Source organism: Ranitomeya imitator, chromosome 10 (genome assembly GCF_032444005.1).
Source record: "Ranitomeya imitator isolate aRanImi1 chromosome 10, aRanImi1.pri, whole genome shotgun sequence".
Classification (NCBI taxonomy): domain Eukaryota; kingdom Metazoa; phylum Chordata; class Amphibia; order Anura; family Dendrobatidae; genus Ranitomeya; species Ranitomeya imitator.
In genome coordinates this window covers 128,663,200-128,680,767 of record NC_091291.1, presented here as the reverse complement: position 1 = coordinate 128,680,767, position 17,568 = coordinate 128,663,200, and the positions used below count along the sequence as shown (strand labels likewise).

The 17,568-nt window shown below is 42.4% G+C and overlaps 1 protein-coding gene across 5 annotated transcripts in view; it reads left to right on the top strand.

Moving 5' to 3' along the window:
• SAMD11 (sterile alpha motif domain containing 11) overlaps positions 1-17,568 on the top strand; it is a 190,763-nt gene that overhangs the window by 86,790 nt on the left and 86,405 nt on the right. For all 5 annotated transcript variants that reach the window (XM_069741467.1, XM_069741469.1, XM_069741466.1 and 2 more), the window contains exon 4: positions 14,434-14,484. In XM_069741467.1, coding sequence (XP_069597568.1) covers positions 14,434-14,484 — 51 coding nt within the window. The remainder of the gene's footprint in view (positions 1-14,433; positions 14,485-17,568) is intronic.

The window sequence follows — 17,568 nt, the reverse complement described above, 5'->3', positions numbered from 1 at the left end:
TCAGGTTGCAGGCTGTGCACATGGTACTGTGCCGTCACCTATTTATCCTTGTTAGTTTTTATTTTTTTATTTTAATGATACTTTTTTTTTATCTGCTTTTAGATCTATAGATTGAATGCTGGTTTTGTTAGAATATCCATCCCATCCCCCATTCTAGCTGATCACGAAACGTATCTTTGGAGTAGCCATGGGTAAGGGGGGCACATCTGAAAGGCTTCAGATGCAATGAGAAAGAGACATCGGCTCATTTCTTGCAGAAAAAGGATAGTTTTCAATCTTGCTCGAAAATCTCCCTGTCCAATATCTTGATTGTTTTTGTATTTTTTTCACATTTTCTGTTCTATAGGTGATGTCATTTTTTTCTTAATTGTTGCAGTTTTCTACACCCCCGCCGTCCTTTATAAGCAACTCAAACAGCAGCATTAGGAGGCCACTCTGCAGAAAAGATAGGCGCTCTAGGAAGGGAGAATCTTCATGTAGGCGGCACAAGCAGCCGCTTGCCACCTGCTGCCCCTGCTTGATTAGTTTAGAGCGATGTTAGGAGCTGCAACTTGGGTTTAAAGGGGAACTATCATCGAAAAATGACCTATTGTTTAAAGAAGCACTCCTCCCATCAAAGTATTTATCACCTTCATATATTGCAGTCATCATATTATATAGGACTGTGTACTTACAATTTCTCATTTTTGCCCTTCTACCCAGTTAATTATTCTCTTTTCTCTGCTCTATGTAGAAACAGGAAGTGTTGTATCCCTGCATTTATCATTCCCATCTTTAACTTCTGACCCAACTGCTCTGCTCCTCTCCCCTGATATAGACTTTTTGGCTTTTTTTTATATTTATACTTCCTGCCCTTTTAGGAACTATTTTCAGCACGCTCATTATCATCAGAGGCAGGATGACAATGGCAGATAACTCTTCTACACATAGCTGGAAAACAAAGAATCCACCAATCACACTAGGCAATGTCACAGCTTACCCTCCTTTCGCAATTACCTTTACACACGCTCATTAGACATTTCAATAAAAAAGATAGGATCTATGTCCAACCATTGTGTCTAATGTACATGTGTTGTTTCCTGAAACAACAAGAAGTTCGAGTCTAAAAAAAACCCCCAGTGGCCAGTGTGAACACTGTAGATTTCTATGTTTTATATAGATTGTGATATATAATAAAAAATAAGCATATTGCTAAAAATAAAATAAATACTTGAGCTATTTTTTGGGTTGAAATCCAGTCTAATCTGCATGGGTATCCGTAGTTTCGCCACTGTAAATGATCCTGTTTCCAAGCTAGTGAAAATTTACCATGTGAGATGATCAACAATTAAATTTTTAAGTTCCTGTGACACAGTCCCGTTTGTTTTCCCTCTTTTCTTTGTGCTTGGTAACCATGTACGTGGATTGCCGCGCAAAAAAACAAACCTATATTGGCCATATCACTATTGGCTAGAGTTGAGTAAAAAGATTCCAAAGACCCTTGTCCAGTGGCAATGTTGGTGGTCTGTTGCCGCCAGGTCAGAGCCTTGTGAACTAACTCCTACCTGCCAATATGCATGGTGCCTCTTCTGATTAGCAGGCCTGGAGTGGCGTCATGTGTCACTTCGCAACATTGATGTGGGGCTAGGCCTACTAATCAAGAGGCGCTGGGGATGCCGCAGACATGAAGAGGTTAACATAGATCCGGTCCAGCGGCTAGAGACTGCCGATGTGGCTGCTGGATTGGAGGTCTGCGTCTCTTTTTCATCATTCCTATTATTGGTTTTTGAGCACCGGATTTTTCAAACTATAAGACGCACCCCAGTTATTGACAGTACAAAATAGAAACATCAACTAAGTAGAACTTCCCTGGTGGGGAAACGAAGAGGGGTCAGTATCACAAATGTTATTGTCCCAGGGTAAAATAGGGATGTAATAGATCTCCTGCTAGTGTTTCTCTACAACATGTGTAATTTTATACCTACAAATCTTTACAGCTTACATTATGTTCACTCTCTGCAGCGCACACATATACACAACACTGCTTCCCGTACAGTACATGTACACCCAGCTTTGCTACATACACCCATCTCTGCTACACACACTGGTCTGATACACAACTCTACTTGATCAGCACACACAGCTCAGCTACATTAACACACATAGCTCTACTACATATGCACAGCTCTGCTACATACACCCACCTCTGCTACATGCGCACCCACAGCTCAGCTATATTAACACACAGCTCTGCTACATATGTACAGCTCTGCTAAATACACACCTCTGATACACACACACACAGTTCTACTACATGTGCACACACAACTCTGCTACATCAGCACTTACAGATCAGCTACATTAACGCACACAGCTCAGCTACACTCAGAGCTTTGCTACATACACAGAGCTTTGCTACCTAAGCATTGCTCTGCTTCACACACAGTTTTGCAACATGCGCACACATACCTCTGCTAGATCAATACACAACTCAGCTGCATTAACACATATCTCAGCTACACACACAGAGCTTTGCTACATACACAGAGCTCGGCTGTACACATAGCTCTGCTACATGCACACATACACAACTCTGCTAGATCAGCACACACACACACAGCTCAGCTACAACAAACTCAGCTCAGTTATACCATCAAAACTCACAGCTTAGGCTACTTTCACACTAGCGTCAACGTCGGCATCCTGTCTCAACGCTGCACAACGGTGGCAGCGGATGCATTATTACAACGCATCCGCTGCCCCATTGTGTGTTGCGGGGAGGAGGGGGCGGAGTTCCGGCCACGCATGCGCAGTGGGAAATGGCGGACACGACGCACCAAAAAACGTTACAAGCAACGTTTTTTGGTGCCGACGGTCCGACGCAACCGTCGCACGACGGTTGCGACGTGTGGCAATGCGCTGGCTAATACAAGCCTATGGAGAAATAAACGCATCCTGCAGACAACTTTGCAGGATGTGTTTTTTCTAGTTCTCTCAGTGCTTGGGAAGGACGCTATGTTATCGTTCTCCTCGATCATAGGAAGCTGCCTCCGGACTATAAGACGCACACAATTTTTCGCAAAACATTTTCTAGCTAAAAAGTGCATCTTATAGTCCGTAAAAAATCTGAGAAGTTCAGAATTGTGAAGTAGCCTAGACTGGGGCATTATATGGACTCTGTAGTAACCGGGAGACTGGAGCACTCGTGCACATCTTAGCTCTATAGTAGTAACTCCTTCTATTCCGCCATTCCCTGCTCCTTTCTATCTTTCATTTTTCTGATCTTTCTGGCACCGTTCGGTCTTTGTTTCATAGAAAGCGACATACCCCCCGCAGAGCACCCCATGACCCCTCTCTGGAGTGACGCCTGTCACCTCACTAAAATAGAAATGACTGAACGTCTACATTATTGACATTCTGCGGCGCAGGACAACACGAATGCCAGGTACGGATGAGGTGAAAAGGTTATTACACATCAAGGCTTTGACACAAATCCCCGTTAACGCCTTGTGGATCGAAACGGCAAGATCTTAACCCCTATTTTAGAACGCTGTAGTGTCGTCTCTACCTCCCACCCCACAAGTATCAGCTGTTATTTATTTTTAACACTTTAAAACCAGGATCCTATTGCTAAAAGTATACCGCCACCCTAGTAAGTACTACTAGATGCAACGGCTATACGGTGGTAGACGTGCAACGCACGATGAAGTTTCGCAATGTGTCACGGTGACGTTTCGTTTTTTTTTTTGGGAGCAGAAATAGTTGAGTTGCTGGACAGCTGCCATCGCTCCGGAAGCTCTGCCAGATCTGGAGGGGGTTTTTTGGGTAGGAAATGGTTACTATCTGCCGAGCGAGAGCAGATGCCCTCTTTCCTGAGTTTGAAAAGAAGAAGGAAGCAAGACTCCTATGCAACCGCTTGTGGAGGAAGCAGGTGAGGGGCGCCAGCTATGGGAGCGGGCTAGCAAAATCATGTTCTAAAGGCGGCTGGTTCCATCTGTATCCGCGATGTGAAGCCGAAAAGCTTTTTGGACAAGGTATTGGGGATACTTAACCGGTTATTGGTATATATATATTTGGCCATCCTCTACTGTGCATATATAGCCCATCATATTCCATAGCGCTTTACATACTGTGCCCATCGGGGCTCACAATCTAGAATCCCTATCAGTATGTCTTTGGAGGAAACCCACGCAGACACGGGGAAAACGTACAAATTCCTTGTACTTGTTTTCCTTGGTGGGATTTTTATTTGGTATGTTAGAAAGATGGCGTAAAAACGTTGTAAACCATCTTGCGGAGTCGGTAAGCCGGGCTTTTGGGTCCCAGCGTCTCCAGTTTTTCTAACTCTGAGGCTCTGTGCACACGTTGCGGATTTTGCTGCAGATCTGCAGCTGTTTTCCATGCGGTTTACAGTACCATGTAACCCTATGGAAAACCAAACCCACTGTGACATTTTGCATCTGTTTTTGTATTTTTCTCCAAAACTAATGGCTTTACCACGGCCATTTCCAGCGGTCACCTGACGTTAATATTTCAGAGCTTGCAAAGCCCTAAAGCTCAAAAACAGATGCACGCCAAGTTAAACAGGGGCCGGCTGCAAAACGGTGGCCGTCCCATTCCTAGGAGCTAAACAGAATCCTAATTATCAGGACAGGCTTTGAGATGCAGTGTTTATTGAGTGGGGAAAAGAAATCACAATCTCCATCACCAGATGCCATAGATCAGTTCATGATGATGGAGAATCTGCTGATGACCCGGTTATTGCAGACTCGTCTATATTAGCGGAGCCTGGGGAGACCTGCTGGAAGGTGAGTAATTGCAGAAAGGGTCATTTTTTTTAGGTAAATTAGAATATGATAGTTTACATGATAGGAAATGACTATTACTATGCATTTACCAAGGTAGCTCTTTAAGGGGAACTCTGATTTAAAGTAAAGCTCCACCTTTTAGTAACATTATAAAGTCGGCAAATGTAAACGTTAATCATTTGTGTAATGTATCTTAATTGGTTTCTAGTTATTATTATTTATTTTTTTTGTGATTTTCTGTTCTCTAGAAACCATCAACATGCAGGTTATTGTTACGTCTCAGTTCAGTACTTCAGGGCTTTAGTGACTTTTCCTAAATATTTGTGGACTTTAAAGTTTTATTTAGAGTTTATTACATTTATCTGTACACCGTCACAGCTTTATGTACACACCGTACTGGATGGAGGCACACAGGAGTATTCAGATCAGTCAACAGCAGTTATCCTACTTGGTGATGGTTTCCTGGTCGATTTAAGTTGATTTTTTTTAATGGTGATTTTCGTACCCTGACTAATGAAATAATAGCTGTGCATGGTCAATAGGCCAATATGGCACCCGCCGTGATGTAACACGGACGTTGGAGAAGCCCCTAAAGCCGATCCCATATAAAAAGCAGCAGCCTGGGCCTCCGCTCGGAATGAAAGCTCATAGTCATGCGTGAATTCAGTAGTTTTCCACCGGAATAATTGGGTAGATACTTGGTTAACGTGTAGGACTACCATTTTTAGTAAGTTGCACAGTGTTAATGTGACGACCGGATGAAAACCGCGGACGTAAGAAAAAGCCCATTATCTCAATCAGGACGCTGTTTACAAGGTTGTATCTCATTGTGCAGAAAAGCAAACACTCGCCTGTCTCCTACCGAACGGGACAAGTACAGAATGTACCAGCGAACATCTCTATATATAGCGCGCAGACCCGCCGCTCCGCACAGCGTCCCAATGTGAGGAAATTGATAGATGGAAAGTGACGGTGCCTGCTGCAATGCAATTTTATTCTCATCACATCCACCTCCGTATTCCCAGGGGTATTCTTCCTTGTGCCCACCTGGAGTCGAATCCCCATAAATCACACACACACACACACACATATATATAATATATACTCTCTCGGAGCATAGAACAGTCGCTAGTTGACTATTCGGTTGTCCGGCTTATACTCTATTCGGCTATGTTCACACGTGGCAGATTTATTTATTTTTTTCCTGCAGAAAGTTTTCCAGCTGAAAATTAACTTGAGGCGGCTCACAGATTAGAAATAATAAGCAAAGTTTTTTTGTTTGCTTTTTTTTTTTCGGTTTGAAGAGTCATCTCCTCCCTGCACCTGAATCCCCTTTTTCCTAATCCTACTCGCCTTCCGCTCCCTACTTATTCCATCTGACCATCTCTCGTTAAGGTATGACAGAGGTCCGGATTTTCCTTCTCTGCTCTGGTTCACGCTTGGCTGCTTTCTGAAAGAAAGGTCTGTAAGCCGGGCACGGTGACACAAAAAACAGGAGGGCATTAAAGTGAGCCGCAGCGCCTTTAATGTTGCTTTGTAGTCTTGCCGCTGGCAGACGCCTCACTTCTGTGTTGAAATATTGAGACAGGTGCCACTTACCTGATGAAAAGTATTATTTTTTTTTTTTTTAACCCTATGTTGTGAGGGATTGTGTAGCTTCATCTGACACCAGAAAAATACCTCCATCTTCATCCTGTATTATATAAATATATTTATTTTTTTTATGATGTCCTTGCCATGTTTACATAGCTGTTTCTCTATTTTTCCTCTGTTTTATGTGGTCTGCCATCAATTTTTAAAGATGTTTTCTAATTTCAGAAATCCCTGGTTTCCCATCTGCAGATTTCCAACTGTGCTTTATTCACCCTCCCCAGGTCAAGCGTTGAGTCTCCGCCGCTGCTCCCTGTCCTCTTATTGTCACTGGCATCACATCAACAGCGCTGCAGCCAATAGGGGAGCTCAGATTCTCTCCCATCAACTCAGGCAGAGCCCAGTGATTGGCTGCAGCTCTCTCGACGTTTCGTCAGCGCTGCCGACAATAACAGACACTTGAAGCAGCGGCGAATACTCCAGTCCGGACCCGAAGAGGATAAATAATGAGAGGATTATTTATTTATTTTTTGGAAACTCAAAGTGCAGTTGCGGGGCAAGGGTTTTCCGACACTAGAAAATCCCTTTAAAGGGGGAATCCGATGTGGAAGTGAGCAGGGCTGGTGATGTCACATCTGTAGATATCTACCGGCTCACAAGAATGAGGGTTTCTGCATGTAGCCCATTGATTAATATCTGTAAAAGTGATGTCAGCAGCCCTGCTTAGCCCCCGAGGTGGAAGGGAGTGAGCTGGATTAGCCTTTCTAAATAATTTACTCCTCCCAAAAAATAAGGAATCCTCTAAAACACTTTACTTTTAAGCAGGGTTGTCTAATATATTATATATATATATATTTTTTTTTTTCTGTATTGTCATGACTATGAAAATATGGAATTATATATTTAACAAAGAAGTGTGAAACCATCTCGATTGGGTTCAGGTCTGGTGACTGTGGAGGCCAGGTCATCTGGCGTAACACCCCATCACTCTCCTTCTTGGTCAAATAGCCCTTACACAGTCTGGAGGTGTGTTTGGGGTCATTGTCCTGTTGAAAAATAAATGATGGTCCAACTAAACGCAAACCGGATGGAATAGCTGCAAGATGCTGTGGTAGCCATGCTGGTTCAGTATGCCTTCAATTTTGAATAAATCCCCAACAGTGTCACCAGCAAAGCCCCCCCACACCATCACACCTCCTCCTCCATGCTTCACGGTGGAAACCAGGCATGTAGAGTCCATCCGTTCACCTTTTCTGCGTCGCACAAAAACACGGTGGTTGGAACCAAAGATCTCAAATTTGGCCTCATCAGACCAAAGCACAGATTTCCACTGGTCTAATGTTCATTCCTTGTGTTCTTTACCCCAAACAAGTCTCTTCTGCTTGTTGCCTGTCCTTAGCAGTGCTTTCCTAGTAGCTATTTTACCATGAATGCCTGCTGCACAAAGTCTCCTCTTAACAGTTGTTGTAGAGATGTGTCTGCTGCTAGAACTCTGTGTGGCATTGACCTGGTCTCTAATCTGAGCTGCTGTTAACCTGCGATTTCTGAGGCTGGTGACTCGAATAAACTTATCCTCAGAAGCAGAGGTGACTCTTGGTCTTCCTTTCCTGGGGCGGTCCTCATGTGAGCCAGGTTTTTTGTAGCGCTTGATGGTTTTTGCAACTGCACTTGGGGACACTTTCAAAGTTTCCCCAATTTTTCGGACTGACTGACCTTCATTTCTTAAAGTAATGATGGCCACTCGCTTTTCTTTACTTAGCTGCTTTTTTCTTGCCATAATACAAATTCTAACAGTCTATTCAGTAGGACTATCCGCTGTGTATCCACCAGACTTCTGCTCAACACAACTGATGGTCCCAACCCCATTTATAAGGCAAGAAATCCCACTTACTAAACCTGACAGGGCACACCTGTGAAGTGAAAACAATTCCCGGTGACTACCTCTTGAAGCTCATCAAGAGAATGCCAAGAGTGTGCAAAGCAGTCATCAAAGCAAAAGGTGGCTACTTTGAAGAACCTAGAATATAACACATATTTTCAGTTGTTTCATTTTCAGTGTGAATGTACAATTTTCATAGTCATGAAAATACAGAAAAATCTTTAAATGTGAAGGTGTGTCCAAAGTTTTGGTTATATATATATGTATATATATATATATATATATATATATATATATATATATATATATATATATATATATATATATATATATTATATTTTGTTTTCATAAATTGCCACTGTATTATCTCACATAACAATCTATCCACAGCTTCCTTCTCTCCATCCCTTTTCCCCCCAGAAATCGCACATTTTACATCTGGCCTGTAGGTAGGGTGAGGGGGTAAGGCCCAAACAGTTACACACTCATCAACTTGGTGATAACTTTTGATTTAGAGAGAACCCCTTCATGCTATCTTTCCATTGAGGGACTGTCAACTACTAGACAACCCCTTATTAATGGATTCATAGAGGTGGAAAAAATAAATAATACCTCCTGGCAGGCTTGGACTGGCCCACAGGAGACAAGGGGAATCCTCCGGTGGGCCGCTGTGAAGGAGTGGGCCATGAACAGTACTTAGCACTATATACTTGAATCACTATGTGCAGACAGAGGCGGCATCTTATTCATCTAACAATCTACCCAACTCATTGTTATATACATTTGTGATTGAGGATAATGTCACATTTGCATGTAGCTGAGAAGGGGGGTCCTGGAGTTGGTTACTGGTGGGCCCTTGGCTGCCCAGTCCAACACTGCCTCCCCATAGAGGAATGTCTCCAGCTCAGGATGTAACTACATTTACTGAAGCGTCCGTGCCATTTTCTTCCCGCTGTACAGTAGTCTGCCTCTCTGTGCTGTACAGACCATTTCAGGCCTTTTCTTGATGACGTCAATAACACAAAGAAATAAAGTAGCTCACAATAAATATGTTATTATTATTAATAAGTTGGAAAAAGTGAAGGAATGAGAAGAATTGCACAACATATGCTAGTCCTGGAGACTTGTAATGAGACTTTACATTTATTTTACCTTTTTGAAGCTTAAAGTTTAGAACTTATTTCAGGATACGTTGGTTCCATGGGTTTTGGATTTATTCAGTCGTATGCGATCTTTTTCTATATTTCCGGTCCTCCGTTCTAGAAACTGTTAAGAGATTCCCAAGGAGTTCGTACCCAAGCAGCAAGTTCACCTCTAGTTTAACCGATCGCCTAAACCCTAGCGTAAGGATCAGGACTGAGATCTTCAGATCAATATACAATCCTATGGAGGAAGTCGTTCTGAGATCGATGAATGAATCTGCAAAAAAAAAAGCCCCAAAACCTTATGTCTTAGCTTGTTCATGGTAGCACAGGTATTGGCTGTTTTTATGAGGCTCTTGTGCACTGGGCTGGCACGCGGGATCGATGGAAAGGGGAGATCTAGAAAAATAGCAAGTTCAGCTCTAGTAGAGGTTCTGGTGCCCTACAAATTCTAACTCTTCTAAAGGTCTCGTCTCTTTTGTTGTCCTGGCAAAAATGTATATGAAGACATAACACTTTTTTTTTTTTAATCAAACCACGTTCTGCTAGTGAGCTGAAAGCAGATACAATATTAGATTCATGTCTGCACTGATGACATCATTGATGAATGCCTGCACTGATGACATCACTAATGATATCACTGAAGAAGTCCTGTACTCATGATATCACTGATGAATGGCAATCCTAGTGACATCATTGATGAGTGCCTGCACTGATGACATCATTGATGAGTGCCTGCACTGATGACATCATTGATGAGTGCCTGCACTGATGACATCATTGATGAGTGCCTGCACTGATGACATCATTGATGAGTGCCTGCACTGATGACATCACTAATGATATCACTGAAGAAGTCCTGTACTCATGATATCACTGATGAATGGCAATCCTAGTGACATCATTGATGAGTGCCTGCACTGATGACATCATTGATGAGTGCCTGCACTGATGACATCATTGATGAGTGCCTGCACTGATGACATCATTGATGAGTGCCTGCACTGATGACATCATTGATGAGTGCCTGCACTGATGACATCATTGATGAGTGCCTGCACTGATGACATCATTGATGAGTGCCTGCACTGATGACATCATTGATGAATGCCTGCACTGATGACATCACTAATGATATCACTGAAGAAGTCCTGTACTCATGATATCACTGATGAATGGCAATCCTAGTGACATCATTGATGAATGCCTGCACTGATGACATCATTGATGAGTGCCTGCACTGATGACATAATTGATGAGTGCCTGCACTGATGACATAATTGATGAGTGCCTGCACTGATGACATAATTGATGAGTGCCTGCACTGATGACATAATTGATGAGTACCTGCACTGATGACATAATTGATGAGTGCCTGCACTGATGACGACATTGATGAGTGCCTGCACTGATGACATCATTGATGAGTGCCTGCACTGATGACGTAATTGATGAGTGCCTGCACTGATTACATCATTGATGAGTGCCTGCACTGATGACATCACTAATGATATCACTGAAGAAGTCCTGTACTCATGATATCACTGATGAATGGCAATCCTAGTGACATCATTGATGAATGCCTGCACTGATGACATCATTGATGAGTGCCTGCACTGATGACATCATTGATGAGTGCCTGCACCGATGACATCATTGATGAGTGCCTGCACCGATGACATCATTGATGAGTGCCTGCACCGATGACATAATTGATGAGTGCCTGCACTGATGACATCATTGATGAGTGCCTGCACTGATGACATCATTGATGAGTGCCTGCACTGATGACATCATTGATGAGTGCCTGCACTGATGACATCATTGATGAGTGCCTGCACTGATGACATCATTGATGAATGCCTGCACTGATGACATCACTAATGATATCACTGAAGAAGTCCTGTACTCATGATATCACTGATGAATGGCAATCCTAGTGACATCATTGATGAATGCCTGCACTGATGACATCATTGATGAGTGCCTGCACTGATGACATAATTGATGAGTGCCTGCACTGATGACATAATTGATGAGTGCCTGCACTGATGACATAATTGATGAGTGCCTGCACTGATGACATAATTGATGAGTACCTGCACTGATGACATAATTGATGAGTGCCTGCACTGATGACGACATTGATGAGTGCCTGCACTGATGACATCATTGATGAGTGCCTGCACTGATGACGTAATTGATGAGTGCCTGCACTGATTACATCATTGATGAGTGCCTGCACTGATGACATCACTAATGATATCACTGAAGAAGTCCTGTACTCATGATATCACTGATGAATGGCAATCCTAGTGACATCATTGATGAATGCCTGCACTGATGACATCATTGATGAGTGCCTGCACTGATGACATCATTGATGAGTGCCTGCACCGATGACATCATTGATGAGTGCCTGCACCGATGACATCATTGATGAGTGCCTGCACCGATGACATAATTGATGAGTGCCTGCACCGATGACATCATTGATGAGTGCCTGCACTGATGACATAATTGATGAGTGCCTGCACTGATGACATCATTGATGAGTGCCTGCACTGATGACATCATTGATGAGTGCCTGCACTGATGACATCACTAATGATATCACTGAAGAAGTCCTGTACTCATGATATCACTGATGAATGGCAATCCTAGTGACATCATTGATGAATGCCTGCACTGATGACATCATTGATGAGTGCCTGCACTGATGACATCATTGATGAGTGCCTGCACTGATGACATCATTGATGAGTGCCTGCACTGATGACATCATTGATGAGTGCCTGCACTGATGACATCATTGATGAGTGCCTGCACTGATGACATCATTGATGAGTGCCTGCACTGATGACATCATTGATGAGTGCCTGCACTGATGACATCACTAATGATATCACTGAAGAAGTCCTGTACTCATGATATCACTGATGAATGGCAATCCTAGTGACATCATTGATGAATGCCTGCACTGATGACATCATTGATGAGTGCCTGCACTGATGACATAATTGATGAGTGCCTGCACTGATGACATAATTGATGAGTGCCTGCATTGATGATATAATTGATGAGTGCCTGCACTGATGACATAATTGATGAGTGCCTGCACTGATGACATAATTGATGAGTGCCTGCACTGATGACATAATTGATGAGTGCCTGCACTGATGACATAATTGATGAGTGCCTGCACTGATGACATAATTGGTGAGTGCCTGCACTGATGACATCATTGGTGAGTGCCTGCACTGATGACATCATTGGTGAGTGCCTGCACTGATGACATCATTGGTGAGTGCCTGCACTGATGACATCATTGGTGAGTGCCTGCACTGATGACATCATTGGTGAGTGCCTGCACTGATGACATCATTGGTGAGTGCCTGCACTGATGACATCATTGGTGAGTGCCTGCACTGATGACATCATTGGTGAGTGCCTGCACTGATGACATCATTGGTGAGTGCCTGCACTGATGACATTATTGGTGAGTGCCTGCACTGATGACATCATTGGTGAGTGCCTGCACTGATGACATCATTGGTGAGTGCCTGCACTGATGACATAATAATAATAATAATAATAATAATTTTATTTATATAGCGCCAACATATTCCGCAGCGCTTTACAAATTATAGAGGGGACTTGTACAGACAATAGACATTACAGCATAACAGAAATCACAGTTCAAAACAGATACCAGGAGGAGTGAGGGCCCTGCTGCTCGCAAGCTTACAAACTATGAGGAAAAGGGGAGACACGAGAGGTGGATGGTAACAATTGCTTTAGTTATTCGGACCGGCCATAGTGTAAGGCTCGGGTGCTCATGTAAAGCTGCATGAACCAGTTAACTGCCTAAGCATGTGGCAGTACAGACACAGAGGCTATTAACTGCATAAAGTGAATGAGAACATGATGCGAGGAACCTGTTTTTTTTTTTACATATAAATAGGCCACACAGGGATCGTTAGGTTAATACGTTGAGGCGGTAGGCCAGTCTGAACAAATGAGTTTTTAGGGTACGCTTAAAACTGTGGGGATTGGGGATTAGTCGTATTAACCTAGGTAGTGCATTCCAAAGAATCGGTGCAGCACGTGTAAAGTCTTGGAGACGGGAGTGGGAGGTTCTGATTATTGAGGATGCTAACCTGAGGTCATTAGTGGAGCGGAGGGCACGGCTAGGGTGGTAGACTGAGACCAGGGAGGAGATGTAGGGTGGTGCTGAGCCATGGAGTGCATTGTGGATGAGGGTAGTAGTTTTGTACTGGATTCTGGAGTGGATGGGTAACCAGTGTAATGACTGGCACAAGGTAGAGGCATCGGTGTAACGGTTGGTGAGGAATATGATCCTGGCAGCAGCATTCAGGACAGATTGGAGCGGGGAGACATCATTGATGAGTGCCTGCACTGATGACATCATTGATGAGTGCCTGCACTGATGACATCATTGATGAGTGCCTGCACTGATGACATCACTAATGACATCATTGAAGAAGTCCTGCATTTATTATATCATTGATGAATGGCAATCCTTGTGATATCACATTGATGAATGCCTGCACTGATGACATCACTGAAGAAAAATTGCACTCATACAAATAAAAGCATTCTTAAGTCTTTGTTGCTATAAAAAGATTAGTTAAAATAAAAAAAATAATGGACACTTGACAATTCCCATAATCGGGGTTGCTTTTTGCCCTCTATAGACCCCCTCCCTCCACATTCGCTCTCCCAGGAAAAGCCACATTAGTGATTCTCCAGCTTCGAAATACACTTTCAAATCAATAAGGCGCTGATGTGCAGTACCCCGCTGTGACCACTAGGAAGTGGGCAGAGCTCCACAGCTGAGAACAGCTGATCGGCGGGGAAGCCATGTGTCACCCCCACTGATCAGATATTGATGACCTTTTCTAAGGATAAAAGTCCAGGACAATCCTCTTTAAGTTTGTTTTTATTTTTGACTTGACTGTTAGTAATTTGTCTCCTTGTCTATATATTAATTATTATATTCATTTATCAACAGGATACGGGCGCATTGGGATTTAAACATCTCCTTCCAAGACTCCTCTTGCAGGTAGCACATTTACTTTCCTGTTTTACATTATGTAGGATGTTTTTGGTCCCAGAAGTGCACTATTGTATAGGTATCGTTCATGTTGCATGTATCAATACTGGTTGTATAGGATGTACTGAATTTTAAAAGTATATAGATTTTTTTTTACCACTTGACAGTATTGGGGGCTGGTTTTGATGGGACATCTGCACATACACTTCCATTTAAACCTTAAAGGCTATGGACACCTTTGACATGGGAAATATGATTTTTGCATATGTCAGTGGTTACCTTTAGTTAATAGCATTGCACCAAGCTTAATTTCTTCACTAATTATTAGACTTCCTGACATGCAGTTTACAACCTGATCCAACTTTCACATTTTTCTTGTGTGAGTGTCTCTCCCTGTAATACAGGCTGGATGTGAGGTCTGTTTGTATTCAGGGTGCTGCTGTCTTCATTAGCTCGACAAAACCTGAGACAGGAACAAAATGAGCATATACCCTGCTGTAATTAAATAGTAATGGTGCACATAAATAACATAAGGTACTTAGTAAAAACTATTTTTTATTTTAAAAAAAAGCTTAAAAGCCATCCCACCACCGACAAAGTGTACCCAATCAGGTTTTGTCTATTTAATGGCCAGCGTGAACATTCTCTCTCCTACAATTTGCATGTATACCAACTTATATTCCAGTTCATTTCTTTCGGTTTTGTCTTCAGTAACTCGTATAACAGCACAGCTTCTATCCTGCACTGATTTCTGAAATCAGGTGCTTTCCTCCAATCTTATCCGTTTTATCTCCCCTCCCTGAGACAGTAGATACTTTCCCTCTTTTCTACATCATCTGTGTTACATCTGCTTAGATCTATTGCTCAGAGAAGGATGAGGGGGAAGCAGAAAGAGCCGTCAGAACCTTTAATGGATTTTTTTTTTAGCAGCGGCAAAATAATAGACATTTTTTAATGAATACTATTTTAGAAAGTTGCTTAACTTTGTATTTTGGAAGCAAATCAACGATTGAAAAAATAAATAAATCGGTGCAAAGGTGTTTATAGACTTTAAAGAGTCTCTCACTTCCATGAACAAAAATCCATCATTTCGTGTCGAAGTTTTCCAAATGCTGTTTAGTCATTTTTTTTCAATCTTCTTAATATCCAGGGTCATCAGCCAACTTAATAAATTACACATTTGCTAAAAAACTTCTTCCTGTGTGTCAGTCTGTACTGTGGTTCTTGCATTCTGTTCATGGTTGCAGAAGCTTACGATGAAGTGTGCTCTATAGGTGAAGAATGGAGAAAAGTTATATATATATATATATATATATATATATATATATATATATATTATATATAAAAAATGCCAAGATTGAGTTTGGAAGCATTTCTTGTTGTTACAGGCCCAGCCGTCTTTGCTGTGCTATGCAGAACTGATGGATTCACAGGGTTACTTATCGCCGCTGCTCCAGAAGGCTGCATTATAGGAGAGGCGCCTGACGCCGAGGCCAATTTCACACCATTCTAATCTGTCCACCTCTTGTGCGAATCAGCGGGGGCACAGCGGCCTTTTTATGTTTAAGAGGGCGTCTCGTGAATTACTTTCTGAGAACTCAGTATCTCAGCTACATTGGCTTCTAATATTTCAGTCCGGTCCTTCAAGAAGCTCATTAATCAAAAATTAGCTTTTTTTTTTTTTCAATGAAAGAGAACAGTCTCCCAAAAGAGGGGTATTTTATTCAACCATGAGAAGAATAAAAGCCAAATCTACCCCCGAGTAAATGACACAGTAAGATATTGTGGTTACCTGCAGTTGCACCTGAGTTAGGTGTTCACATTTTGCGTTTTTGCGGAGTTTTTTTTTTTTTTTTTTAACTTCAAATTGTAAGCTGTGTTTTTACTCTACCAGAAAAAGCTGAGATTTCGGAAATCTCATGCGCACACATTGTTTGTTTTTTTTCCTCACTGAATTGGAAAACTGCTGTGTTTTTGAAAGAAGCAGCTTGTCACTTCTTACAGCGTTTCTTCAGCTTTTTTTTTTCCACCCATAGAAAGCATTGGGTAAATGGCATCATGGTTTTTTTTTTGGGTGGGGGGGGCACTAAACCATATCAACATATTAAGAGATAGCAAAAAAAAAACGTAGCAAAAACTCAGCAAAACCTGTTTTTTTCTAAGCAGCTTTTTTTACTGCCAAAACAGCAGGTTTTGCCTGCAGAAAAATAAAATGCAAAAAACATGTGAACGTAGCCTTAGAGGGGTTGTCTATCTTTTTTTTTTTTTTTTTTAACTAGGGCTTAATTCTGCTGTGAAAAAAAAAAAAAAAAAAAAAAAAAAATGACAAAGCACATACTCCTCCACTGATTTCACACCGCGTCTTGGTGCCTACTGATCTCCTTCCCTTCTCCTCGTGGTCGGCACATGACCACTGCTGATGATGGGACCCTAGCATTGTAATGGAGGAACATCAGAGGACATTGTGTTTTTAAGTTCTCCCTCTCGCTCCTGGTTCATTAAGTAGTATTGACTTAAAGGGGGTGTCTCATCATGTTAAATTGCTTGTAGAAAAAGGCATTTTTTAACTTCTTTTTAAATATGTTTTCCTTTCTCGAGAATAGAGGGATTTTTAATATGTTTACAGCTTGTTGTCTAGGTTACTGGCCACCTCTGCAGCGTATAGGTAAGAAGCGCAGTGCTTAGGAGCTCTTCCCAATGCAGCTTGTAAGCGCTGCTCTGCAGCTGGCTATATTGTTGGATCTGGCCACAGTCAGTGCCATTACTCTCTGCAGAGTCAACGCTGCCTCTGCTTGCAGCATCGGCGAGATCACAGTGTGGGCGAGCGGTAAAACGATGCCGTTGATCCAAGTGGTCAATCATTTAGGAGTGCAGCCGCAATCAAGAAGCAGGGGAGAGCGGTGTGCTCCTGAGGCTAGAGGATGTGACAACCCCTTAAATCTGTCTAACTTTTGAAGAACAGCAGAAGACTGCACAGTCTTATAGAAGATAAGCAGTGGCTCAGTGGTTAGCACTGTATAGCGGCTCAGTGGTTAGCACTGTATCGTGGCTCAGTGGTTAGCACTGTATCGTGGCTCAGTGGTTAGCACTGTA